The following is a 27,290-nucleotide window of genomic DNA, read 5'->3' as shown; positions in this document are numbered from 1 at the left end:
AAACAACAATGAACAGCAGTGCTACTCAATGGGAGGTCCCAGAAACAGAAGCATCAGCATCACCTGGGAATCTTATTAGAAATATAAATTCTTTGGTTCCCTCCTTCCCAGACCTACTGAGCCAAACGCTAGGGGTGGAGCTCCACCATCTGAATTTGAAGAAGCTCTCAATGATTCTGCTGCAGGCTCAGGACTGAGAACCACTGGATAAAAGCACAGTAACTGGGTACAAACTATGTGGGGAAATTAAGAACTTTTCTATGTTCAAATAATCATCTTAGAAAAAATAAATCCCCTTACAGTGCCAGCAAGGACAACAAAACTTTATATAGCAAACTTAGATATTCCTGTTCTTGGAGAGCAAGAATCATACATTTTTAGCCAAGTGTCAGTTCCGCCTACAGCAATCTATATTTAATGCTATCTCGAAAATGTGCTATCAGATTTTTTAGAAATAAAGTGCTCCCAAGGGTGGTGGAAAATAAGTAGGCAAGCATATGGAGGAAAACTCCAAAAAAACCCCCGACAGTAGTCATAGCGGAATAGCTCTTACATCTTTTTATCATAAAATTCCAGTAATTAAAATATGAGACAAAAATCTAAGTTCATTCATAAATTCAGTTAAGGAGAAAGTAGCATTTTAAGTCACTAGGAAAGAGGCACACCATTTAATATAAAAGGCACTGGAATTTACTTTGGGGTAAGATAGAAGTTTATTTTAAAATACATTTTGAATGGTTCAAAGATGTAGACATGAAAATAGAAAGCACAAAAGAAGTAGAAAATAGGGTTTTTTTTTAAAACCTAAAAGTGGAGAAAAACTTCAAATCTCAGAAGCCTTAATAGGAAGTGCTGGCAAATATGATGGCACAAAATGCAAAAATTATGTAAAGAAAAATAAAGTTGAACAAACTGGAAAAAATATTTGCCATACACATCAAATGCTAATTTGCCTCATTCAAAAGAGCACTCTTGCCAATCAATTAGAGAAGACCCACACCCTGGAAAGCCAGATAAAGGACATCATACAGGTGGCTTTTAAAAATTGAGCTGCTCACTGTCACACATGAAAGAAACAGAAAATAAAGTTAGTTTTTGTGTATCAAGTAAACAAAAACTAAATCTTAATATCATGTTGACGAAAATACAGCAAACAAGCACTCTGAAATGTTAAAGATATAAATTGAGCTCGAAAGGTTAATTGGTTAATATCTAAATAAAAATTCATGTACCTTTTGATCCAACAATTCAGCTTCTAAGAGTTTATCCTCCAGACAGAAATCACACCAAGACACATAGGGTAGTCGCTGCAGCCACAGTGAGCTACAAACCAAACGTCCGCAGCTGGGATGGCTGAACCCTAGAAATGACACCGCGTCCGTACAATGGGACATTACACAGTCAATGAAAACAAAAAAGACAGATGGGTGAATATGGAGCCATCTCCACCCAATAAAAAGTGAGGGGCACACCAGTGTGGAAAACAGTCAAGCTGAGTGTGCAAGGAGTTGCCTTGCTTTTGCCTCTTGGGAAGGAAATGCTGGGAAGGGAGCAGGAGGGAGACTTCCCTTTCTATTTTGGCCTTTTTTTTTTTTTACCATGAAATATGATGGGAAAAATAGTAGGCATGTTGGTATCAGGAACTGCATTTTTTCACCTCTTCCTTCTAGCACCTTTTTGGGTGCTGGTCAGTCTGCACTTACAGAGACCACTGGTCCTTACAACCTGAATTGTTATTCCTGATCATAAAAGAACATTTGTTAAGACTAGTATCACCGGCTTCCTGGTCCCAGGTAGAGCATGGTGCATCCGGCCAGTGGCCCGGCCACAACTGATACTGTATCAGGGTGTGCTCACACCCGCAGGCCCACCGTGAGGGCAGCGTCCCCCAGGTAACCACACACCCGGTCTGGGCACCCTCCCTCCCCCTGGAAGTGTGCAGCTTGGGAAACGCAACCCCCTTTAACCTGCATGCCCTCTCATCAGTGCAAGCGCAAGGCGGGAAGCACGCAGGCTGACAAAACCTCCGCCTCCCCGACAGCCACAAACAGAGGCAGCAGGAAATGGTACTCCAGGTACGGACACCAATGGACTTTTATTAATGAGGTATTTAATTGCATTTTATAAAAAATAAAGAGAAAAAAACATTCCACAACAAGCTGAAGATTTGAGACCGAATTCTTCAGATTTATGGTGAGGATGTCTGAGGGTCCCAGGGTCCTGCAACTGCTAATCCATCTGTGAGGAAGTCACACAAGGTACCGGAGAAGCCATTATAACCTGGCTTTTTATAAGGAACATCAAGCGTGACTGCATCCGTGCGTGTCACGCCGCTGCCCCTCCGCACACCGTCCAAGCGGGTGCTTTTCTCTGGGAGGCTAATTCGCAGGGCCTTCTGCTCAGTCACGGGCACTGCTGAGTGCACAGTTTGATGAGCCTCCTGATAGAAAGTGAAGAACTTACAAAAGGCAAACAGCTCAGTTTGCTATGGCTTATAATCAGGGCAAATGCTGTTCTAAAAGGCCAAAGTTCAGAGCAAAAGACTCAAGGACACAGTGACATGTCTGAGAGGGGCACCCACAGCTTCCTGAAGGCGGGGATTTGCATAGGGTGTTTATAGTTTTTTCAGGCCTGGGAGATGGCAGCTCTGCTCGGAAGCCCAGCCCACCTAAGCTAAGCGGTCGTTAGCATTTCAGGGTCATGGGGTTTGTCTGAAGGGAGCCAGCCCTCCCCTGTGGGAGCAGCACTGGGCAGGGAGGTGAGACTGACAGGTGCGTGTCAGGAGGCCCGCAACCCAGGCCAGTGCTGCCAAGGTACCACTAATTTATAAAACAGGCCGCAGGGCCTCCAAATGCCCCTTGGATAAGTAACAGAACGTAACTTCTCTGTCACGCTCATTTCCTACTTGCTCATGGCACAGACTCATTTAAAAACAGCTGAGAAGGCAGAAGTGGACCCTCACAGACACCTACTGCAGACCCAGGGTGCTGCTATCTCCCGAAATCTTCGGCCATTTCCCCCCATTAATACATAAAAAAGCATCGCGATTCCCATGCAAACACCTCCTTTACCAGTCGAAATGGAACGTCAAGGCACTTTAACTGTGACAGCCTGTTCAGAGGCCAAGTGACCCCTGAGCGGGCCAAACCCCCTACACACAGAACCCACATGCCCATCAAATGCTGATTCCAACAGGGGTCTCAAGTGTCTCGGTGTCTTTGCACTTCAGTGAGACCAAATTTACCAAGTGCAAGACTGAAGTGGCTAATTTGACACACAGGATTTCTGGGAGACACACCCCCTAATCAATGTATGGCATCGGAGGGGTGACTGTGTCCTGAGTCAGCACATTCAGGATACGAACAGGCAGCTCTAGGTTAAAGCTAAGCACCCACAGGATGGGGAGAAGGTCTGCAGGCTGAGCGCTCTGTCCAGGGGGGTCACGCTCGGCTCCAGGACCACCCTCGGTCCAGGCTCCTCCTCACTCCTGGTCAGGGGCTTGCCGGAACCCTTCGCTGTGGCGGCTCCGCCCACTGATCTCCAGCAGGGCCCGGGCCTCAGGGTCCGCATCCAGAATGCTCTTCTGGCTGTTGGCCTTGGGAAAGAGGGAAATGGGTGTGTTCAGTGACCAATGATGTGCAGCCCAGAGCCGGAGGTGATGTTTCAAGCTTATCAGAGGGGCCAACAGCCTACTGTTGCCACAGGAAATGTGGTGGGGGCTCTGGCTCCCTCACTGTGGTCTCCCTGTCCTGGCATGCCATCGCTGGGAGGTGACAAGGGGCAGAGGGCCCAACCATGACTCATTGCAGAACCACAGAACTAGAAGGCACCCCACCCACCTCATCTTGCAGATGGGGGCCCCTCACACCCCAGTTCCCACCTTGGGCAGGCCTCACTTTCCCGGTGGTTCATTCTGCTAATCCCCCGCCCCAAGGGACCCCGACAGGATTCTGCTGTGCCCCCACTGGCATCCCTCTGGCCAGCAAATTCGGGAAACAAACGTGGAAGAAACTGTCTCTAGATGCTTCCATCTAGCAAAAGGGGTGAGGCTGAGGAAGTGGAGAAATGCCCCACGCTTACCAGCTTGGAATGGGAGGCGTCTCCAACCGCCCACACCTCCATCTTCTCAAACCGGAAGTCCTCGTGGGCGGACAGCTGAGGGCTGTTGTACGTGGTGCACGTGGGCTTGGCCTTGCTGTGTCCTTTCCCAAAGTCGACGTCGATCCACAGCCCGAAGTAATGATGCTGCCCTCCCATGCCCTGCGAAGGGAAGGCCGTCAGCATCTCCCCAGCCTGCATGTCCGACTCCGAGCCCACATCAGCCTCGGCCATCTGGCTGAGACGCGGGATGAGAAGTGAAATATACTGACTGGTGCGATTTTCATATCCCAGCACAAGTTACTGGAACAATCACTGAGGTGTCCGGACTCCCACCCGCATGGCTTTCTCTTGGGGCTACACTGGCTGACAGAAACACAACATCAGGGCACAGAGAACTTCATGGAAAACCTGCAGCAGGGACCCTCGTGCCCCACAGACCAGGGCACTGCGCTGAGGGTGTAAGTCCCTCACTCCGTGCGTCACCTACAAGGAGGGAAACCAGGAAGCAGGCCCGGGGTGACACAGGCCCGGGGAGTGACGTAGAGCTGTTCTGCCACCGCCCCCCCCCCCCTGCCCCCCGCCCACAGTGCTGGCTCCAAGCTCCTGGAGATGAGGACAGAACTGCTGCTCCACCTCCCTGATCAGGTGTCTGGGTGCCACCTCCACCTCTTCTCGTGGCCCTGGTGGCCTGGAACTACTTTTGAGCAAGAGACCAAAGCAAGAAAGTGCAGGCGATTCTCAGTGGCTTCTCTCCCTCGGACTGATGATTGGCGATTCCTGGGGACCTACTGGGTGCTGCTCCTGAGACCAAAGCCTTTGCCCTTGTGGTCACCAGACTGCCCTTTCTGGGAGGTGTCGGGGGCCTTCAGGTGGCCCCGTGGCAGGCATGCAGCAAGCCTGGGAAAGAGCATGGGGGTGCTCTCCATCCTGACAGGGGGACCAGCCCTCCTAGACCCTGGCTTTGCAAACCCAGGGCTGGAGTTTCCCAAAACGAGCTTTTTATTAAGCAGAGAGAAAAAAACTGGCGGGAGTGCTGGTAAGAGGCACATTTCTCACCCACATTTAGCTGGCCCACAGGTGCTGGGCTGCTGTGTGCATGGGCGCCTGCCCCCTCACCCACCCCAGCCCTTGGCCTTCACCCTCACTCTCCCCTTCCCATAGCCGAGTCTCCAGGCTGGAGCACAGAGCAGACAGGAGGTGCAGTCACCCCAGTTGGAGCCCCACACACTGCTTTGTGAGTTACAGTTGACAATTTCTCATGGCTCCAGGGAGGCCAGCCCTGGCTCATCCCCCAGGCACGTGGCAGGGCAGCAAGGCCAGTGACAGGTCTGACACCGACACCATGTCCAGCCACAAAGGCCATGGGCCACCTGATTACCAGGAAAATTGGCCAAATCCACCATCACACACAAGCCACCAAAACACCCCAGCCGAGGCTCCGTCCTTCCACCAGCTAAATTCTGTCCTCCCTTCACTCATTGCAGCCCTGGCACCGAGCAGAATGAGCGAACAGGGCACGCGGGTGAGTGAATGCACACAGCTCCCAGGGTATTAGAACTGACTCCACCGGGATGGACACTCAGGTGGGACGTCCCCAGCCCTTCCCCAGTCCTCACCAGTCCGTTTGGGATGGTCTGCTGCCCGTGGTTCAGGTACATGTAGTGGTGGTTGTAGCCCGTGCAGGTGTACACGGCCATGCTGGGGGAGATGGAGAACAGGAAGCATCTGTTGTCCCCTGCAAGTGACCAGAGCACACATACGCAGCATCACTGATCTGAGCCGGCAGAGAGAAGCAGGGCTTGCAAACAAGCCACCGCTCGGAGGCAAAGCAGCGAGGCCATCACATGGGTCTTCACATGTGCCCTGAGCTCACGCACAGGGGCTCAGCCATCATGCAGGCCCCGCAGAAGACAGGGAAGCAGTCATGGGGACTCTGCCTGCTGCTCATCGGACGAATGCGACCAAGTCAAAAGGGGCGGGTGTCCTTTCACCTCAGAGCAAGGAGCCCGGTGGTCACTCCAGGTCCTGACTTGGTGTGGGCACAGCCTCCTCCAGTCGGCACTGGACACTGGGCTCAACGGGGAGAGGAGGACACCTGCAGACGCCCCGCTGCCCCGCAGGAAGGACGGGGCAGGCAGGGAAAGGTGACCGGCTACCATTGTCCATGGACAGGGCCTGGGCCTGGGCATGCTGCCTCGGAGCAGGTACCAGTCAAAACTGTGGGTGTGAACACATCCTAAGACTCAGGACCCTCCTTATCTTGATTCATTCATTCCAGAAGCACCTTCAGCATATTCCAGGGGAGGGGTGGAGGCACCCCTGGCCCCCAGAAAGCCCAAGCTCAGGGGCAGCCAAACCAGAGATACCCCCACAGTTGTGTGATTGGCCTGAAAGCCTACCCCTCCACAGCGAGGCAGTTCATGGTACTCGGGGGTCAGACAATTCATGAGACAGAAGGAAGGGCCCGGGAAGTTAATGGGGCACAAACGTGGAGGACAGACATGAAGGGGGCTTCGAGCCCAGGGGCCTCAAGAAGCAGGAAGGACAGAGTTGGGCAAGCGATGCTCAGGCCTCAATCCAGACAGATCCACAGGGTGCGGTCAGGATGGTCAGGGAGTTTCTGGAGGCCGAGCTTCTCGAAGGACATCCTGAGATGGAGACGGCTGTGGGGAGAGCCACTCCCTGGAGGAGTCCCCCACCCCCCTGCCCAGGGACAAGACGTGTGGGGAAAAGCAGGGGCCATTTCCTGTCTGAAGGGTGTGTGAGCGCTGGGGCGGGCAACAAGGGAGACGAGCCTGGAGCAGTCACAGCAGCCAGATGACAGCGGACCCGACTCTAGGACCCGACTCTTGAGTCCAGGGGCTTGGGTGGCCCCAGCAGGTTGGGGCAGTTTTGCAAGCGATGAGCTACCTGGTCCCACCCTGCTGCCCCCATGCAGGTCACAGCATCACTCTGTTCCACAATCCTAGGACTGTCTTTCAACCAACATTTACTCAGCCTGACGCTGCTAGGCAAAGCGACGGGGCCACAAAGCAGAGGCCCCTCGGCTGCAATGCACCCCACTCTAGTCCATCGGGGGCTGCCCTCGGCAGGGAGGCCACGTGGGGAGGATTCTTCCTGGAACATGGCGGTAAGGACCCAGGGAGTCAGTAACACCTGCCAAAACCACACCGACGGTGAGGCTCCCACCGACCAGTAACTCTCACAGTGACGACGCTTGACAACCACCCACGTGACACAACTTACAAGCTGCTTTCCCACTGCGCCACGTCCCACACTTCTGGGGGACCGAGGCACCCTGCCCAGGGCCAGGGCCGGACTCGAGGCTCTGTGCCCAGTCCAAAGCCACGGGCCTTTCAACTGCAAATGGACAAGAAGGCTCTCTCTGAATGTGACGGGCTCTGCAGCAAGGCTGCCCTCTGCTGGGATTCCACCCTCCTATTTCAGAACAGAACGAACTCAGTTGGAGAACTTTGTAATTGCATTTCCGCCGTTCTTCAGGAAGGTTAACGCTGCTTGTTAATAAAACGTTAGACCAGTGGTTCTCAACCTTCCTAGTGCTGCGACCCTTTAATACAGTTCCTCCTGTTGTGGTGACCCCCAACCATAAAATTATTTGCGTTGCTACTTCATAACTGTAATTTTGCTACTGTTATGAATCGTCATGTAAATATCTGATATGCGGGATGTTATTTTCATTGTTACAAATTGAACATAATTAAAGCATAGTGATTAATCACAAAAACAATATGTAATTATATGTGTTTTCCGATGGTCTCAGGTGACCCCTGTGAAAGGGTCGGTCGACCCCTAAAGGGGTCGCGACCCACAGGTTGAGAACCGCTGCATTAGACCCAGAAGCGCTAACCTGGCGCTAATATGAAAGGAGCTGGAAGAAGCGAACCTTTCATTTCTAATGGTTCTCAGGGTACGTTTTTCCATGTCCTAAAGCACAGCCTCCACCCACAGGACAGAGCACCTCGTCATTCCCCAGAGCCTGGAGATGGAGATTGGGGGGGGGGGGGGGTCCCACTGCCTGTGACACTGACAGGGAAGGGTGGCTATGCAGAACGGGGCCGCTGCAGGCCTGAGACTGCGGCCCCAGAAGAGCTTCTAAGGCTGGCCCTGGGCTGAGGTCTGGGAACATGGATGTTGGGAGGGTCCCCCACTCCCAGAACTGATCGGAGTGGCTCCCTGTGCCTGAACTGTTTGCACACACAGGGTGATAGGGGCTGACCCGCTGCTTTCCTCCCGGGAGCCTGGGATTTTGCTTCATGCCTGGCAGAGGGAGCCCACATGGCCGGCCCCCAGTATAACCCTGGGCGCTGAGCCCCTACTGAGCTTCCCTGGTGGACAGCACTTCACACGTGCTGGCAGGGCCTGTTGCTGGGGAAGGGCAGCATGTCCTGGGGGGCTCCACTGGGAGGGGACGCTGGGAGCTGGTGCCTGGTTGCCCCAGACTTCACCCCAACCTGTTCCCTGTGCTGATCTTGTTCTGCGTCCTCTCACGGTAATAAACCATGGCTGTGAGCACAGCTCTACCCTGAGTCCATGAGTGCTGCCAGTGGATCATGAGGTGTGGGTGGTCTTGGGGACCCCAGACAGTGGGGAAGAGCTGGGAGAGCACCTAGACTGAAGATCCAGAACATTCTAAAACCGAGAGAAAATAAAGTCCTAGAAATAACAGGATCTCTGGGATAGAGGTACCCAACCTTCATCTCATGATTCCTTCCACCCCATCCCAGGCACCGGGCGGCCCGCCACTGCTAAAACCTCTGCAGCTGGATGTGGCTCCCCAGCCGACAGGAGCTCTGCCTAGCGGGGAAGACAGGAACAATCCCAGAGGCCTGCGGCACGACTGAGAACCGCAGGGAGCACACGGCCCTCGTGTGGCTGGGAAGGCCTCCTGGAGGAGGTGGCCTTGGCTGAGTCCCGAACAGGTGGAAGCGGGAGAAAGCAGCATGTGCCACGTCCTGAGATGAGAGGGAGCGGGGCCTGTTCTGGAAACCCAGGAGGTTCAGTGGGACTGAGCGCGGATCGCAAGGGGCAGGAGTGGGCCGGGAGAGTGGAGATGAAAGGCGCACCACCCCGAGGGCAGTGGGTCTGTTAGAGTTTCCAGGAGAAGAGCTGGGATATGGCAAATGGATTGGAGGGCGAGACTAAAAGCAGAGGGCCCGTGAGAAGGCAGCTGCCCACGCTGCTGAAAGCGAGAGGAAGACGAAGAGGCGGGAGGGACGCAGCAGAATGGAGGGAAACTGGTGACCGTCTGGTTCGGATGTGCAGTCTCCGTTCAAGAGGCCTCTCTCCTCCGTCTCCCGCATCTCAGGTCCCTGGAACCTCCCTTCCACTAACACAGCCAGGGAGGGTGTTAACCTCGCCCCTCACGGGGAGGGACCCTGCCCAGAATTCACTTAGCCCATGGGAGTGAGAGCGGGAATGTGCCTGCGCTCAGAGCCACGAGGAAAAGCCCTCCACGGCCACTGGCCCCGAGGAACCCTGCTGAGAACACACACTCGGGCAGACGGGCCACACATCAGGGGACACACAGCGACACCAAACCCTCAGAAGGCAGTTTCGCCCCCGAGTATGGCCAGCAGATGAGCATTTTCAAAATGGCCTTTAACAACGTTTATCAGAGCACTTTTCTTTGAGGAAGGGGGAGGTTCACTAGAGCCATTTAGATCTCGCTGCATTCGAGTTCCCACAAGAGCTTCCAAACTCCAACAAAGTCACAAAACCAAAACTCCATGGCAGCGGCAGCAAGCAGACACACAGGGGTTCCGGGAAAGGAAGACGGTCCCATCGGAAAGAACCGGCTTCTCCCGGTCCCGCATGAGGCATCCACAGCCCAGCCTCTCCCACGACCTGGACCTGGCACCATTTAAAAAAACCTAAAATCCAAGTCAGGATACGCAGCCTGCTTACCTGACCCTGCCGTCGGAACCAAAGGAAACACATGAGTCGTTCACCCACCATAAAGCAGCAGCACGGTGCCCTCTCCTCCCAGACACAGCTGGGCAAACACGTGGAGGAGCAGCCGGAAGAACGGCTCACCCTCTTAACACCTACAGCCTTTGCCGGTGCTCAGGGGTCCCCAGGCCGCAGCCGTCGGACCAGAACTCCTGACGCGCACCCTGCTACTGCTGGGTTTCGGTGGCCACGTCTTACCTTGAAACTGAGGCTTGATTTCCCAGGAGCAGGAGGCAAACCCACCAAACACGTGGCCGTCGAGGTCCTTGAGGAGTAGCAGGGAGGGCCCCTGGTGTGGGACGCGCCCACAGAGCTGGGCGAAGCTGTGGCCGTGGAGCTCGGACGAGAAGAGCAGGTGCCAGCGGTGCTGCTGCTCCCTGGGCAGGTGGGAGTTGACGTAGATGACCGACAGGAGGTCCAGGACGCTCTCAAACTCCTGCCCCTGGTCAACCTGACACTCGGGGACCAGCGTGGACAGATCGAGGGGCCAGTGCAGGCCAAAGCCCCTGTGGATGACCACACTCAGGAACGTGGCCACCAGGTGGGCCCTGAACACCCAGTCCTCGATCACAGCGGGGTCACAGTCATAGTCCAGCTGCTCAGGCCCCAGCAGCTTCTCGCCGTCTAGGGAAGGGGAGACAGTATGAGTGGGCGATCACGTGTCCTTATAGCTACTCACCTCAACCTGCAGCATAAGGATTATAGGGAAATACTATGAACAGTGATATGCCAACCAATCAATCAGACAAGCCACACCAGCGGTTCTCAACCTGTGGGTCGCGACCCCTTTGGGGGTCAAACGACCCTTTCACAGGGGTTGCCTAAGACCATCCTGCATATCAGATATTCACATTATGATTCACAACAGTAGCAACATTACAGTTATGAAGTAGCAACGAAAATAATTTTATGGTTGGGTCACAACATGAGGAACTGTATTTAAAGGGCCCGAAGGTTGAGGACCACTGATCTACACAGTCTTCCCAAGGTGGAAGACTCACACTTTCTGATTCCAAAACTTGACTGCAAGCCTACAGTATCGAGACAGATGGTACCACTCTCCACCACCAAGGCCTCGGAGTGTGGGCACGCACAGGGCACTTGCCTGCAAACTTCACCTCGGAGAGCAGCTGCACAGCTAGAGCCTGCACCCTGGGCGGGGGGCCGGGAGTGCTCTTCTGCGCCCAGCCTCTCAGCTCCTGCCTGTGGCTCAGCACATGCACCAGAGAGCCGACGAGATCCTCTGTAAACTTGAAGGTTACAATTTCACCATGAATGACATCTCTACCAGGACCGGTGACCTACGTCCTATCAGCAAGGGGGGGTGTTTTATCTCTTTAATGCCAACTGCAATGGTCACATTGGGGGAAAATCATGTAACCTGGGTACTCATTTTCCTAATGATCCCTCAGCCGGTCTGGTTTTGCCAAGGCCTTTGTCCACCGGTTATGTGACCTAGGCTTCCCCAAAGGTGGGCATCTCTGATGCTTCCACCAGTGGCTTGATCCCCCCGAGTCTCCCACTGATGGACACCGATGCCACCTGGAGGGCTGCAATGGTCCTGGGGCCTCCCTACCTTTTGGACTTCCCGTGCTTTCACGGGACCATCTGTGGCAGAAATCATCTTCAGGATCATGAAACTCTTCTCCCTGGAGCTCCCTTTCAGCAGGTGGGACATCGACAGTGTGAACTGCTCTTGGGAGACGCTCTCGCTGGGCCCCTTCGCTGGTCTCGCCAGGTCCACCCCCCGCATGCCGTCATACAGCCTGGCGACCATCTCTGGGGGAAGCGCCTCCCCGATGTGGCTCTGTGAAGGGCAAGGAGGAGAAAGGGCTAGGCAGGGTCCAAGTTAAACATGGTAACGAGGGGACCACGACCAACCACTGCCAGGCCATGATGCTTCTACCAGCATGTAGCCTTCCCAGATCCTCACACGCACCATCGCTCCCCCACCGAAGGGCCTCACATCACCAAGGACCCACATGCATAGCGTGCCCTGGCTTGTGGCTCGTCGTGGCCCTCAGGTTCTTCCACAATCTGTTCCCCTCTCTCCAAACTTCCCAGTCTCCCCATGGCTGGCCATGTCATGCCTACGTCTGGCCATCGTCTGCTCTTCACTCTGCTTAGAACATCTCCTTCCTCCTACACGGACAGCTGCCATTTGCACGTCTCAATTTATTAACATATGGTGCATATGTCTATTTGTAGCTAATCTGGTCTCCTCTATCTTAGGGACTTCCAAAGATAGTAGCTGGCTTTCACTTCTTATCTAAGTTCTGTGTGCTTAACACGCATTTTACATTAATGTTTATTTCAATTTTAAACCTAGTTCTTAATTAATGTCTTGCCAATAACATTCCGTAAACACTGCTTTCCTTTTGACCGACATCAGATCAGATTTGGTCCAGAGATTTAAAATAAATGGTGAGAGAAAGCCAATCACGAACTTCCCTCCTGGTGGGATCTGCACACGGATCCTCCTGGAACCACTCACACTACTACCCCGTTTGTGACACAGCGATGCTCTGCAGTTCCTGTAAAGCTGGTCCCCACCCTGACTCTCCAAAGGAGTATATCTCCTTCCGTCAGTGTTTCTGGATGTCTACTGGAAAAGCAATCTCCAATTCCTTCCCAACGGAAACTATATAGTTACCAAGGCTTTCCGATCAACTCGAGCCATATTTATCTCAACAAACACTGAGGAATGCTGCCACCCACTCTGCCCTCCAGTCTAGTCTGGTTCTGTCTGCTCCAGCATGGTGGGTGACCAGGCAGATGGGGGTGATTTGGGTCCAGTGGAGATACTTGTGCACACACGTGTGCACACACAAATGCACACACATACTAGTACACCACACGGCTGTGCCCCACATCACCTCCCTGGCCAGTTTGCCCATCTGCGGGGGGATCCCCGATGCCCATCGGCGCCCGCTCTGCATGCGCTACCAGAGGAGGCTGCCAGAGCGCCTCACACAGGGCCCTCCCGCCCCCGGCCCAGGCACAGGAGCCCGTGTCCTCTGCCGGTGTCTTCCCTCCGTCTGAGCACTCAGACAGGCAGTGAAAGCCCCCCGGGAACAAGGCAAAAAGGTGGGGAAACAGGCATTTTAACTCCTTGTCCGATGAACCTTGACTTTGAAACATCGTTATTTTTTAGGCGAACCATAAAGTCCCTAGGACTTCACACACCTAACAAAGCCTAAGGGCAAAAAGAACATCAAACACTGAACAAATCCTAACGGCAAAAGGAACCCTTCGCAGTTACTGGACCTATGAACCCGACAGGTCCGGAGATGGGAAGCGGGGCTGGCCCCTTTGTTCAATCTCATTAGAAAGGTGAGACGAAGGCAGAGCAGAGTAGCTGCGACAGAGACCACAGGAGTCCACGACGCTGAGCATGTGTGCTACCTGACCCTGACAGGAAAGGAACTTTTTCAAGTTCAGTCTTACAAACACAGAGCCGATTTTGGCTCGGGGGCCATAGTTTGCAGACTCCCGCTCTGGACTAAGCCCCATTGACGGCTGTGACTCTTGCCTTGAGTGCCTTCAGAGAAAAGGATCTGGGCGAGGCTGCGCTGCTTTTCTCCGATGACAGGGCATCAAACAACCGGTCCACCTCCGCCTGCTCCTCAGGAAGAAACTGCGAATTCACACTCTGCCCCAGGCGACTCCCGCTGCTCCCCATCTTGCCTTATTGCTGGCAGGATTCTCTGCAGAAGGAGAAGGGACCGAGGTAGAGAGAAAAATCAAAATGTCATAACCATAGAAAGTAAACGTTGATAATTACACCATCAAGTTAATAAATGTTGACGTAGCTGTAAAATGCGGCTAAAACGCATCAGAGCCAGGTCGTGTTGTTTCGATGTGGTGGGACTTGATAGTCAATATAAAAACCCAATCCTGATTCCTATGATCTCTGAAAACATGCCTGTAATTGCCAGTTTAGATTTCTCTATTTGAAAACACAGTTCTCAAGTTAATGTAACTAAAAAGTAGGAAAAAAGCCCAGTAATTTAATTTAAATATTCTTTTTTTTTTTTAAATCTGAGTTTAAAACTTTAAAAACCTGTTGTCTGGATGATCACATGTATTCGAATACAATCAGCACCTTGAAAATATCATGGACAAAGGGAACAGGCTGTGTGACAAGTTTTCCCCTGTGAGCGTGGCTCTGCCTCTCCCTAGCTGTGCAGCCTTGGGCAAACTACTGAACCCTGTGGCTCAGTGGTTAAAGCATCGGTCTGCCCATCAAGGGTTGCAGGTTCGATTCCCAGTCAAGGGCACATACCTGGATGGCAGGTTCAGTCCCCGCGACACCCCCCCTCCGCCCCCCCCCCCCTCGCCCCATCGGGGTGCGTGTCTCCTCACATGGGTGTTTCTCTTTCTCTCCTTCTCCCTTCTCTCCCTCCCACTCTCTTTCCCATTCTTTCTAAAAATCTAAAAATCAATGGGGGTGGGTGAGGATTAACAAAAATAATAATAAATAAATAAAAATAATAAATCACAGCCCTACCTCAGAGATCATTGTGATAATTAAATTATCCAGCCAGCGAGCTCAGGAGTTTGCACAGACTAGTACTCCAAAGCCCATGACCTTCGTTCATTACCATAGACCTCGTTACAGATCCATGGATTCAGAGAGAAAAGCTAAGTCAGATGAAAAAAAAAAATCTCTTAAGGGGCAAGTGCTGTGACTTCTTAATTCTTATCCTAAACTTCATTTGGAAACTCGCTTTGGTGAAAGTGCTAGAGAGACAAGCACTCCATAAACTGCCCGTGTCAACCAGCTCCCACCAGGACAGCGAGGGCGGGGCAGCGATCTCAGAGGGCGCCAAGTGTGTGCAACAGGCCCCTCAGGTCCCGGCTGTTAAAACCCCAAGGGGAAATGGAGGACAGTTGGGATCTTTTCTTTCTTTTTGTTGAGGTGAGACTCGCTTAACATAAAACTCGCCCTTTTAAAGGATACAACTCAGTGCATTTAGTACATTCCCAACGTTGTACACCACCACCTCTATATGGTTCCAAAGCGTTTCCATGGTGCCCCGAAGAAACCTTGTAACCATGACTAGTCACTCCCCATTCCTCCTGCCCCAACCCCTGGCAGCCACTAACTGCTCCCCTCTCTACGGGACCTGCCTACACTGGACTTTCCATGTAAATGGAATCATACATGTGTGTCCTTTTGTGACTGGCTTCTTCCACTCAACAGAGTGTTTTCGAGGCTCATCCTGTTACTGTGTTCCTTTTTCGTGGCTGAGTAATATTCCAGTGAGCGGAGATAGCACGTTTGGTTTATCCACCATCTGTTGATGGACTTTTAGGCTGTTTCTTCCTTTTAGATATAGTACTTGCATGTTCTTAGCAGCAATATTCACAAGTACTTGCTTGAGTCCCTGCTTTCAAGCTTTGGGGGTACAGACTTTGGGGTGGAGTTGCTGGGTCCTATGGTAATCTGATGTTTAACTTTTGAAGAACCACCAAACTGTTTTCCATTCCCAGCAGCAAAGCACAAGTGTTCCGATTTCACTGTATCCTCTCCAACATTCTTGTTTTTTCCATCATTTTTTTTTTTATCACTGCCATCTTGGCAGGGGGCTCCGCCAGCCCGAACAGGAAGGCTCCAGCAGAGGCACCAGGGAGGGACGACAGAGCACTTGCAGACGCAGGCTGCAAACGAGGCCTTAGCAACCCAGGGTAGGGCTGTCACTCACGGGCCATCTGATCTAAATACTTCCACTCCTCAAGTTTCTCAGCAGCGTAAGTGCCAAGGAGGAAACCGGGGCCCTGGCTCAAGGTCCAGCCTACATGCAGCTTTACTATCTCTAACCACAGCTGCCCCTAGTCCCCTCCAGGGGCACAATTCAAGCAGCCAAGCCAAGACTGGCCGGTCCTCTTCCCGTCAGTTATTCTAAGAGCCCCAAGAAACAGCCTGATCATTTAAGACTGGGTTAGGGGATGAGCCAGCAGAGAGCGGGAAAGAGTGCAAAGCAAAGGGAGAAGCAGGGCGCACACATCTTTGACTCTGAGGTGAATTTCCTACATCCTGCACGCTGTTCGCTTCATGAAACATTCTAAGGTGATGCCCAGCAGGAACCACAATGGAAAGTACGTCGCTGCCCCCTAAAGATGAGCGAGAAGCTGCATTTCCAAGGTGCTGCAGGGAGGAAGTGTGGGGGGTCTTGGTTAGAGCGTGTGAGGGGGCTTGGGAGGGCGTTGGGGCTGCCTTCTTGGAAGGTTCAGGGAAGGCAGGGTTCAGTCTGGACTGGGTGCAAATCAGTGACTGGGTGTCTGAATGTTTAACAAAGACGCAGGAAGGACAGAAAGGGGCTACAGCTAGCATCAGGAAGGATGCTGCACGGCTTGAGTTTACCAGGGGGCGGGGGGGATTATCTGGGGAGCATGCACCGTGATCTTATCTTTGTCTGTACAGCCTGGTCCTGCTTTTGCTCTGTTCTGTCACAGCCTGACATATATCACTGGTAAATCATGACAGTCAAAGTATTTTTAAATTCATACTCCCCTCCACACACACCACAACCAAGTAATTCAAGTCACTCAAAAATCTGTGTCAATTTATCAGGTCACCAGAAGTTTGGTCACACGACTCTCCCTGCGTCCTATCTTGTTATTCTGCTGAAATCCTGAAAATGGTACAAAAATGTACCCTAGTGAATTCATCTCCTTCTTCGATGGATGGGGTGTTCATACCAGAGAGCACACTTTTTCCTTCCTCTAGAAAACCGTACGGCTGTCACATGAGAAAGCCACGACTCACCTAAACGCTGGAAGAGATGAAGAGCTCCCCAACACCTGGGAGGGGAAGGTTTTAGAGACGTCAGCACAGCTTCACATCAAAGCTGAACTCTCCAGGCTGCGCCCACCCAGGCAGGCTCCCACGGCCAGCCTCACAGATGCGTGAGGCCCACTCGGGCACCAGGTCCTTCCTGCCCCTCGTCTGGCTCGGAGGGCCCTCCCTGTCCACCTTGCACACCTCACCACTGCACTCAGCCTTCGGGTTCCGAGGCCACCCGCATCTGTGACTTTCCTAGAACTGACCGTTGCCTTAACTAAAATGGAGACAGGCCTGCTTGCTCATCTGCTTGCCCCTCACCGCCCCACCTCCAGCACCCAGGTTCATGGCTACTTGGTTGACTAGAACTAGAATTTGAGTCACAAAAGAGACTCTACCCCATAGCCACCTGCCCAGCACCTAAGCCAACCTGGCGCATGAGGCACGGGGATGTGTCATTCCTTTGCTGGCCTCTCAGGCGGACCAGCCCATTCTCCCCCCTCCTTGTGGGCTCCCAGGTATAAACCCCAGGAGGCTGGCCTGGCCGAGGTCCTGAGAAGGCCCAAGCTCCCCATGTTCAGTTCCTATGGGACTCGCTCCCAGGGGCCCACAGCACTCAGGGGCCCCCTGGATCAGTGCTCTCTCTCCCATTCACAACTGGATGGCTCCAGGGTGCCTCATCTCTGTACCCCACGGCCTGTCAGGCCGAGACCACGGCAGGGACTCGGCACATACAAGGAAGCAATTTGTCCCACCCTGAAGAACAACAAAGCCCAGAAGTCCCCGGGGAGAGCTCACAGCAAGGCCAGGATCTCGAGATGACACCCCCTCTGGCTTCTCCTTAACCTATGAAGACATCCAAGTGCCACACCTCAGGTTCCCAGAACGCTGAGCAAGCTCCCTCCCTGCTCAAAACCAAGGATTTGTTCTACTCGGGGACACCAGCCTCGGTAAGGGGTTTCTCACCCTCTGCCCTACTGACTGGGGCGAAAAGGTCACCAACTTTTAAAGGCCGCTCCTCGGAAACTGATAGTGTACCCAGGGGTTGTGCCACTACGGGGCCACAGGTCCCGCCTTGTGCAGGACACTTCCTGACGTCAGCAAATGCATCTATTCCTTCAATGAACAGCTCAGCTTCCCCCGGGCTGGGCTGTCAGAGAAAGCAGGTGTCGGAGAGAAGCCTCAGGCAGGCCTGGGCCTGCAGGAACTCCTGTTTAACAGGGAGAGGCAGACAAGCGCTGCAGGGTCAGTGGGGATCGGGGTGAGAACACAGGAGTCGAGACAGGCTCTGGCTGGGTGGGTCTTCAGGCACCCACAGAAGGCTCACCTGGGTGTGGGGTGAACCCCGAGATCGGTGAGGTGAGGCCTGGCGTGGGGAAGGTACCTGAAGGGACTACAGAGCAAGGGGACTTCTGTCTGCACCTCACTTCCAGCCCACCCCACCTCCTCCTCTGTCCCACAGGAAATAAGTCCCTCCACTGTTGTCTGAAAACAAATCAACACTTGCCCAGTGCCCAGCCAGCCTTGCCCAGTGCCCAGCCAGCCTTGCCCAGCGCCCAAACACTGCAAGAGAGGAAAGACTGGGCGAGCAGCCAAGGCAGAGCAATGCCCAGGAGAGGTGCTGGCCATCAGCTTGTGGGTGGGCACAGGGCGGCGGCGGCGCCCGTTGGAGACACAGGATAGGCCAAGGCAACACCAGTTTTTCTAGTAGGAAGGAGTGTGTGTGTCGCAGCCTCAAATAGGAGCTTCAGGCCTATGGGAAGAGGGGCAGCTTCTAACAACATGCCCTCCCCCTGCCCCACCATTCCTAGCCTGTGGGGCACTGGAGAAGGGACACATCTCAAAATGCCTCTTTTTAAACAGCTCCCGCAAGGCCAGAGGAAATAATGGTACAAAGTGTCCCCGTTCATCCATCCCAGCCTCGATCGCTGTGAACATGCCAGAAATCTCTAACCCAGTGGTTCTCAACCTTCTGGCCCTTTAAATACAGTTCCTCATGTTGTGACCCAACCGTAAAATTATTTTCGTTGCTACTTCATAACTGTAATGTTGCTACTGTTGTGAATCGTCATGTAAATATCTGATATGCAGGATGGTCTTAGGCGACCCCTGTGAAAGGGTCGTTCGACCGCCAAAGGGGTCGCGACCCACAGGTTGAGAACCGCTGCTCTAACCAATTTTGGGAAGGACAGGAAGGCCTTCTATGCGTCCTTACTTCTCCCCAAATGCAAGTTCCTGGGCTTTCTTTCAGTCCCAGCAATGGCTTTCGCATGGGAATGCCCCAGGTGCACCTCGCCATGCGGCACCGGCTTTTTCCTGGCAAGTTGTGCATACAGCCACCCTCCGCTGGCCGGCGTCTCCTGTAGGTCCCTACACCAAGTTCTCTTTCAGGAGGACGCACCGCAACGTTACGCCAAGATTGCGCACCCATTAGTTCTCAGCTGGGGGTGGTTCTGTCCTCTAGGGCAGCGGTCGCCAACCTTTCGAACCTCACGGAGCACCCGTGGTCCGCGGACCACCGGTTGGTGACCGCTGCTCTAGGGGACATTTGGCAAGTTGGTTTTTGGTTGTCACAACTGCGAAGGGAGTCACTGCTGGCATCTGGCGAGTAGAAACCAGGGGTGCTGCTGCTAAATATCCTGCAGTGCACAGGAGGCCCACCCCACAAAAAATTCCCTGGCCCTAAATGTCAGAAGGGCAGAGGGCGAGGAATCCTGGCTTCCAAGGACGGGGCCACGGGGCAGAGCGGGAGAGTCCACACGGAACTGCACTGAATCGAACCCAGAACACTTGCCCCAGCGCAGGGCCCCAGGCTCTGAGTGATGGTGTAACAAAGATGGGCACCTCTGAGTTCAAGTTCAGCACTTGTTGGTTGTATGACCAGGGCAAGGTACTATGCCTTTTCGAACCTTAGTAAAATGGAGGAAGTGCCACCAACCCTGTAACGAGGTGAAAGGGTTAAGTGAGGTAACATAGGGCATTAATTCTGCTTTCTGGAGCCAGAGACAGAAACAGATGAGCCCACAAGGGAACACTGAGTTCTTGCCTTGAAACAAGAGAAACAGCCTGGAAGAAACTCCCTCAATGCAGGGGAGGGGGCGGGAGCCCTTGTCTGCTGAATGGGCGGCGTCCTAGGATAGCTGTCAACCCCTCAGAACCTCTCCAACTGGCTCTTTGGGGGATGCTCTCCACCCTGGCTTGTCAATCTCTAACCCCGACCTCAAGGGGCCACAGTTCTGAGAGTGGTGACCTGACCCTCAAGTACCTCCTTTTCTGGGAAGAATCCAACCGCCTCGTCGGGACAGGAGCATTCCAAGGCCTGCTTATGGCCCAGAACCAGCAGCTCTTCTGCAGAAGGCTTGGACCCGAGCCAGCCTTCAGGCCGCAGAGTCCCGCTGGCCGGAAGGTGCACTGTCCTGCAGAGGCCGGCTTCCTCCCCCAGAGAGCCCCACGGACACATCTGCAGAGATGTCAGCAAAGGGTGCTCTCTTTCCCTCTCCCCTCTGCCCTGAGTCTAGTGATCAGACTCAGCTAACCTGGGGAAAGCTAGTAGGCTGTGATCAGAATGCGAGAAGGAGGCCCCCCTTCTCCTCCACCCCCCTCCCCCCACAGTCCACCTCAACCTCCTGACTCCTCCTCCCACAGCCGTTCCCCTGTCCCTCCCATGTCCATACCAGCTTCATTGCTCACCCTTCCAGACAGTGGCCTCGGCCCTGGAGATGGCGCCGGCTGGGCCGCTTTTCTCTCCAGCAAACGAAAGGCTGAAGGTGCGGGGTGACTGTGCGCTCTGACCCCAAGGAGAGACCCTCCATCCCTCAAAGCTGTTCCCCATCGCCCCTAACCTCCCCCCACCTAGCGCCCGTGGCAGGGAGGTGCAGGGCCCGGGCGGCTCGGGGTAGCTTCGCTCCCAGGACCAGCGTCATTGCCCCTGATCGCTGCCCCCGCCTCCAGGCCACAGAGCCAGCGCCTCTTTCCTCCGCTCACCTCTGCCCTCCATCATCGCGGAACTAAACTCACCTTCGCAGCTCCAGCTCCGAAAACTGGACTCACCTTCCGGTCCGTCGGGCTGTTCAAGGATTTTCCCCCTGGAGCGGCCAGCCCTGTTGCCAGGCGACGGCACTGACGGGCGTCTATCTGCCGCAATGGCAGAAGTGGAGGCTGAGGGGGCGGAGTCCTATGAGGGAGTCAGCCAATGGCGATGCATATCATGGGGAATGGGCTGGCCTTGGCGGGTAAGGGCGGGGCCACAGACTGGGCGGGGCCGGGATGTAGGTGGGAGGGGCAGTGGTTTCGGGCAGGAAGTTGCAGGTGGGAGTGGAGGGAGTAATGCTAGTGCAGCTGGAATAGGAACTGGGGAAAACAGAAGCTGGTAATTCAGGGGAGAGTCCAGGGCAGCCAGCCTGGGGAGGGATCGGGTGTCTGGACTGGAGTAGAAAACGGGAGCTGGGCTGTGGGAAAAGCAGGGGTGTGGCTGGGAAGGGGGTGTGGCTGGAAATGAGCGTGTAGATGGGAAACAGACTGCGCATGGGGTTGAAGATAACCCGAGGAGAAGAGTGGGCTAAAATGGAGACATAGTGAAAGAAAAGAGAGGCAGGTAACCCAGCTGTGGGACCCTCTACTGCTAGGCCCCCTGGATTAAGACCCAGGCCGCTCTCCACTGATCCCCCTCTCGCCTCACCACTGGTTCTGGGCCAGGAGCCCTCTCCCACCTGAAGAGAGTACAAACCCCTAACCAGAGCCAGGCATTGCAGGCCACCCCTTACCTCCCCCAGGAACGACAGGCCAGTGAGCCAGGACACGTGGAACAGGGAAACTGAGACAAATGGCTGAATAAACGGGCAGACCCATTTACAGCAGATACAGAAGGTCACCTCCCTAGAGATGACCTCTGGGCCTCAGTTGTAGTTCAGCTCCAGACCCAGAAAAGCAGCAAAACCAGGTGGATGAAGCCAGGGTCAGCCGCAGTGGCTAAGGACGCCCTGCCCTGACACTGACCAATCAGTGGAGACCACCGCCCTGGAGGGGCACACCTAGAAAACGATGAATAACCTGCTGAAACCCTCCCATGAGACCTCCCCTAAAATTCCCGCCTGCAAAAGAGATAAAAGCCTCAAGACAAAGGACTCAGTTTGGGGGGGTGGGGGGAGCTCCCTCTGGGGAGCACACCTGTGCCATCCCCATCCTCTTTCCCCATAGACACGCACCTCCTAAACTCTAAGGGACCCCACAGACTTGCAACCAGAGCAGCAATGGGCAGTGGCAGCCACCTAGGCTAACCATGAACCTGTCTCTAGGGCCCTTCTCTCTGACTTCCTAGTGCGCTAAAGCAGCCTCACCTAGGCTCTCTGTTGTTGCTTCTTCTACGCTGAGCTCTTCTTTGTTTGATTGTCCCCAGCTTTAATAAATGTGCCCCCATAGTCACTCGGACTCGCGTTGTGAAATTTTGCAAACACCAAGTCAAGAACACACACACTACCCGCTCAGGGCCAGGTCCCCCGTCCGGTAACACTGGTACCTAAGTCCTGCCTGCGTTCTTTCCTGTTAGCCCTTCCCAGTAGCATTTAAACGTGCTTAAGTCTCTCCAGTCTTGCTAACTACACTTTCCTTGAGCCCCATGCCCTTCTCCAGCTAGTACCCACCCTGCCTCCACTCCAACATGTCTCAAGACTGCTGTCCCCATTTCTTCACCTTCCCTTCAGTCCCCAAACCACTGAAACCTGGCCCCAGGGGCCCTGTCACTAAATCCCTGTCACGTATCGGCACTTTCAGCCCCAATATGCAGTGGTTCCCGGTTGTCATTCCTGCCTCCCTATTCAAGCTCTCTCCTGGGCTTCCAGGTCGCTCAGTTCCTGGCTTTCCTCCCCTCTCCCTGTAGGTTTTCACTTAGTCTTTCCCGGATCCTGCTCTACTGGACTTCCTCATGCTGCTCCCTCCGGCCACCTCGTCTTCTCACCCTGCACGTCCTCCTGAGATAACATCCTTCCTCATAACTTCAATCCCCACCTCTCCGCAGTGCTGGCCCCCGAACCTGCACACCCAGGCACGTCCAGGTGCTTATCCGACATCTCCACAAGGCTGCACATCAAATGCAGCCCAGCTGACCCAAACGCAGCCTCTTCCCTCCTGTTTACCTCCCTCCATGGCCAAGTCGGAGACCTGGGACCACCCTGGATGTGTCCTCCCCACCCCCTCCCCATGTTTCATTACTGACTAAATCTGTTTTACCTCCAAGATATGCCCTGCATCCACCCACTCCCCTATATAGGTCCAGGCTAGACCTAGATCGAAGTAGCAGCCTCCTTCCTGGCATCTTTGCTCCTCCAGCTCATCCCTACACTGAACCCACAAAGATCTGCCCTGCCCCATAGACTGAGAGAGCACCACAGCGTCCCCGGGGCCATTCATCAGGCCGAAGTGGCGACACCGACAAAGCCGGCTGCCAGTTCACAGGGACAGTATTTCCCAAGGACACCCAGCTGAAGCTGTAGTGTAAAACAGTCCCCTTTTTAAGGAAGGACTCTTTTACTCAAAGAGAACTGTGAACTCTAAAATCCTAGATTAGCAGAAACTTTACTGTTTGAAATTCCCAGGAAGAATGAAACTCCCAGCTCCCTCCTAGAGTATGTAAATCACTTTGCCAGAAAAGAGCCTGGGCTTGGCTGGGGTGGCTCAGTGGATTGAGCGCCCTCCTGTGCACCAAGAGGTCACCCGTTGATTCCCAGGCGGGGCACAGGCCCAGGCTTTGGGCTCAGTCCCCAATAGGGGGCATGCAGGAGGCAGGCAACTGATGTTTCTCTCTCATCAGTGCTCTATCTCCCTCTCCATTCCTCTCTAAAATCAATTAAAACATTTAAAATAAATAAATAAAATTAGCCAAAGCTTTGTGAGTTTGGGATTACTTAAGGAAAAAAAAAAGAGAGAGCCTGGATTTCCAGCCCGGGTGCAGAGCGCAACATCCCACAGAGCCTTGGCTTGGTGGTTGCTAAGGGAACAGGAGCCAGGCCCGCTTTGCAGCCCAGACCTGATGCTGGCCCTTCACATATGGCCCTGCTTTGCACAGAGCAGCCCAAACACTGCTTCATGTCACCTCACCGTTCCACAAATCCTATGAAAACTCTTACCTTTACTGGTGAGCTGCCCGGGGCTCCTGGTGCTATCAGCTAATACCTGCTTTGTCAGACTGTGGACTTGATCCTGATGGCCAGAGCTTGGTGGGGCTAGGACAGTGATGGCGAACCTTTTGAGCTCGGCGTGCCAGCATTTTGAAAAACCCTAACTTAACTCTGGTGCCGTGTCACATATAGAAATTTTTTGATATTTGCAACCATAGTAAAACAAAGATATTTTTGATATTTATTTTATATATTTAAATGCCATTTAACGAAGAAAAATCAGCCAAAAAAATGAGTTCGCCTGTCACCTCTGACACGCGTGTCATAGGTTCGCCATCACTGGGCTAGGACAACCACAAGGTCCCAAGGTGGTAAGGGCAGGCTGTCCCTCCAGCTTGCAGATACATACTGAGCACCTGCTACATGCCAGGTGCTGGCGACACAACAGTGAAAGACAGAGCCCCTGCCCTCATCAATGCCCACTTCTCGAATGCGAAGGCGATTAAATTAAATGGAGACGATGGTTGGAGGGTGAGGGAGGGAATCGCTGTGGATAAGAAGTTTGGGAAAGCTAAAAGGGGAAAAAATCAAGGACGGTGAGAGGCTGAGGGGGAAAGGCCGTCTCAGGAAACAGGTGGGATGTGAAGAAATAAACAGGGGTTTCCAGGCTCAGGAACTCAGAGGCCATCTGAACGTTTCCTTTCCTTTGTCAAGGGTCTCCTGCCTTTCCAAGCTCTATCCCACCTTCATCCCCACCCCGCCTGCCACTCAGAGCTCCTGGCCACTTTCCAAGTTGGAGCAGACAAGAGACCTCCTTCGGGCGGGCCTGCCCTGCCCCAGGGCTGTGCCTAACTGATGACAGCTCATAAGGCACAGTCCTGGTGGAGAATATGGCCTGAGCACTGAGGTCCCGGGCCAAGGAGCAGCAGCTCCATGAGAGACCCGCCCTCAGTGACAGGAGTGAGTAACCAGCCCTTCAGTTCCGCTCACTGGAGTTCGGCCGGTCACCTGCAGCCAAGGTGGTGTACGTGTACTTCTCACGCACACAGCCTGTGGACAGCCTCGTGCACTCCCAGGAATGCCCCAGGCAGTTGCAGTCTGATTTCCTGTAGCTGAAGCAAATCAAAGGCAGGCAGGGCGCATCCAGGCGACCCAGGTGCAGGGGAGGGGGGAGAAGGGGAGGAGCCTGGCTTTACAAATGAAAACACAGTAAAACAACTAAAAATCGATCTGCTTTGTATCACCAAGAGCCAGCGATTCCAAGCAACATCAGTGACATAATTCTCTTCCTTGAAAAAGCCCTTTACGTTCCAAGACCCCCAGTGGATGCCCGAAACCACAGACAGTACGGAACTCTCTGTTATATTTTTTTTCCTATACATACAAAAATACCTATGATAAAGTTCAATTTATAAATTAGGCATAGTAAGAGCTTAACAGTAACTAATAAGATAGGACAATCATAAGGATATTCTGTAATCAGAGTTGTGTGAACGTGGTATTAGATTACAGTGGTTCTCAACCTTCTGGCCCTTTAAATACAGTTCCTCATGTTGTGACCCAACCATAAAATTATTTTCGTTGCTACTTCATAACTGTAATGTTGCTACTGTTGTGAATCGTCATGTAAATATCTGATATGCAGGATGGTCTTAGGCGACCCCTGTGAAAGGGCCGTTCGACCGCCAAAGGGGTCGTGACCCACAGGCTGAGAACCGCTGTATTAGAAGGAAAATAAGGGTGACTTGAACACAAGCACAGCAGTCAATCTGAAAACCCAGAAGCTACGATGTGACTAACAGGCAGGACAGAGGATGATTCACGTGCAGGGCAGGACCGAGCAGGTGGCGCGAGATCTGATCATGCAACTTAAGAAATATGATTGTTTATTTCTGGAATTTTCAGAGTGGGGTTGGCTGTGGGTAACTGACACCATGGGTGGGGGTGGGGGACAACTCCTGGTGTCAGCACCAAACCCGGGGCTGGAGGACTCTTCCTGTGAAAGGCCACAGCGTAAATATTTTAGGTTTTCCAAGCCGTAAGGTCTCCGTCACAACTCACTCCCACTGCCGCTGCACAAAAGTGGACGCAGACCATATTCAAGCAATTGAACAGGGCTGTGCGCCGCTGCGACATTTACACTGAAACTTGAATTTCACCATTGTTACATGTTATATTTTTCTTTTGCCTTTTTTCAACCATTGAAAATGTCGACGCCTTTCTTAGATCACTGGCTACACAAAAACAGGCAGCCGTCAGATTTGACTTACACGCCACGGTTTCCTGACTTCTGTTCTTGACAGTTGCTGCTGTTACTCTTCTATTTTGAATAATATTGGTGTAAGCTTCAAATTTGTACATTTTTATTGCATATCTTTTAAAAACTGGGTTTCTTTGGAGAACCCCCGGTGAGTTTGAAATGCTCAGGATTTTCTGAGCTCGCCTAGCGCGCCGGCGGTCCTCCGGCTCCCCCGTGGCACATCCTGCATCGCGCATATGCCACGAATGTCAATTTCAACAAATCAATCAATAAATTTTCAGTTAAGGCTCTAAGCAGAAACCATTATGTTATTGATGACTAGAGGCCCGGTGCACGAAAATTGTGCAACCAGGGGTGGGGGGTCCCTCAGCCCAGATGGAGAGAGGGCGCAGGCCAGGCCGAGGGACCCCACCAGTGTGCGATCCGGGCCGGGGAGGGACTTGGGAGGTTGGCCAGCTGGGGAAAGACTGCAGGAGGGCTCCAGGGCGTGTCGGGCCCATCTTGCTCAGTCCTGATCAGCCCGACGCCAGCAGCAAGCTAACCTACTGGTCAGAGCATCTGCCCCCTGGTGGTCAATGTATGACATAGCAAGCAATTGAGCAGTCTTAGCATATTATTAGCATATTACACTTTGATTGGTTGAATGGCCGACTGGACAACCAGACACTTAGCATATTAGGCTTTTATTATATAGGATTACTAATGAATAATCTTACTAATGAATGATGTTCCAGGAATCTCAGACCATTCACATTCAGTGATTCACTAGAAGGATTTAGGGACTCAGCATATAGTTGACTAATTTTATTACCATAGAAGTGTAGAATCAGCAAAAGAAAAAGAAAGACCCTGGTGGCATTTGGGGGAATCCATGCCCAGCCTCCCCCAGGCTCCCCTCCGTGAAGGATCACACAGACGACCCTCTCCCCCCAGCAATGAAAATGCAATACCGGGTGCAGTTTTCCTGCCCAGAAAAGCCCATTAGAGACTCAGTGCCCAGGTTTTTGTTAGGGGCTGGTCACACCGGCACCCTCTGCCTGGCAGGTTCCCAAATTCCAGA

General features: G+C 53.3%; 1 protein-coding gene across 5 annotated transcripts; it reads right to left on the bottom strand.

The window, feature by feature from the left end:
- Positions 1-1,583: 1,583 nt before the first annotated feature.
- On the bottom strand, positions 1,584-21,010 carry MEAK7 (MTOR associated protein, eak-7 homolog). Of its 5 annotated transcripts, none has more exons than XM_036345648.1 (8): positions 20,876-21,010; positions 13,604-13,778; positions 11,648-11,878; positions 11,177-11,321; positions 10,270-10,695; positions 5,718-5,836; positions 4,081-4,332; positions 1,584-3,595 (listed from the first exon to the last, which is right to left on the bottom strand). In XM_036345648.1, exons 2-8 carry the CDS (start codon positions 13,751-13,753, stop codon positions 3,482-3,484), a joined length of 1,437 nt encoding a protein of 478 aa, XP_036201541.1. In that variant the 5' UTR covers positions 13,754-13,778; positions 20,876-21,010; the 3' UTR covers positions 1,584-3,481. The 5 variants fall into 5 exon arrangements, with proteins under 5 accessions (XP_036201541.1, XP_036201546.1, XP_036201545.1 ...); XM_036345653.1 differs by having other exon boundaries at positions 4,081-4,260; XM_036345652.1 differs by lacking the exon at positions 20,876-21,010 and adding an exon at positions 20,843-20,866.
- Positions 21,011-27,290: the final 6,280 nt, after the last annotated feature.

Source organism: Myotis myotis, unplaced genomic scaffold (genome assembly GCF_014108235.1).
Source record: "Myotis myotis isolate mMyoMyo1 unplaced genomic scaffold, mMyoMyo1.p scaffold_m19_p_19, whole genome shotgun sequence".
Taxonomy (NCBI): Eukaryota; Metazoa; Chordata; class Mammalia; order Chiroptera; family Vespertilionidae; genus Myotis; species Myotis myotis.
Note: the sequence above shows the minus strand (reverse complement) of the source record. Positions and strands in the feature narration are given on the sequence as shown.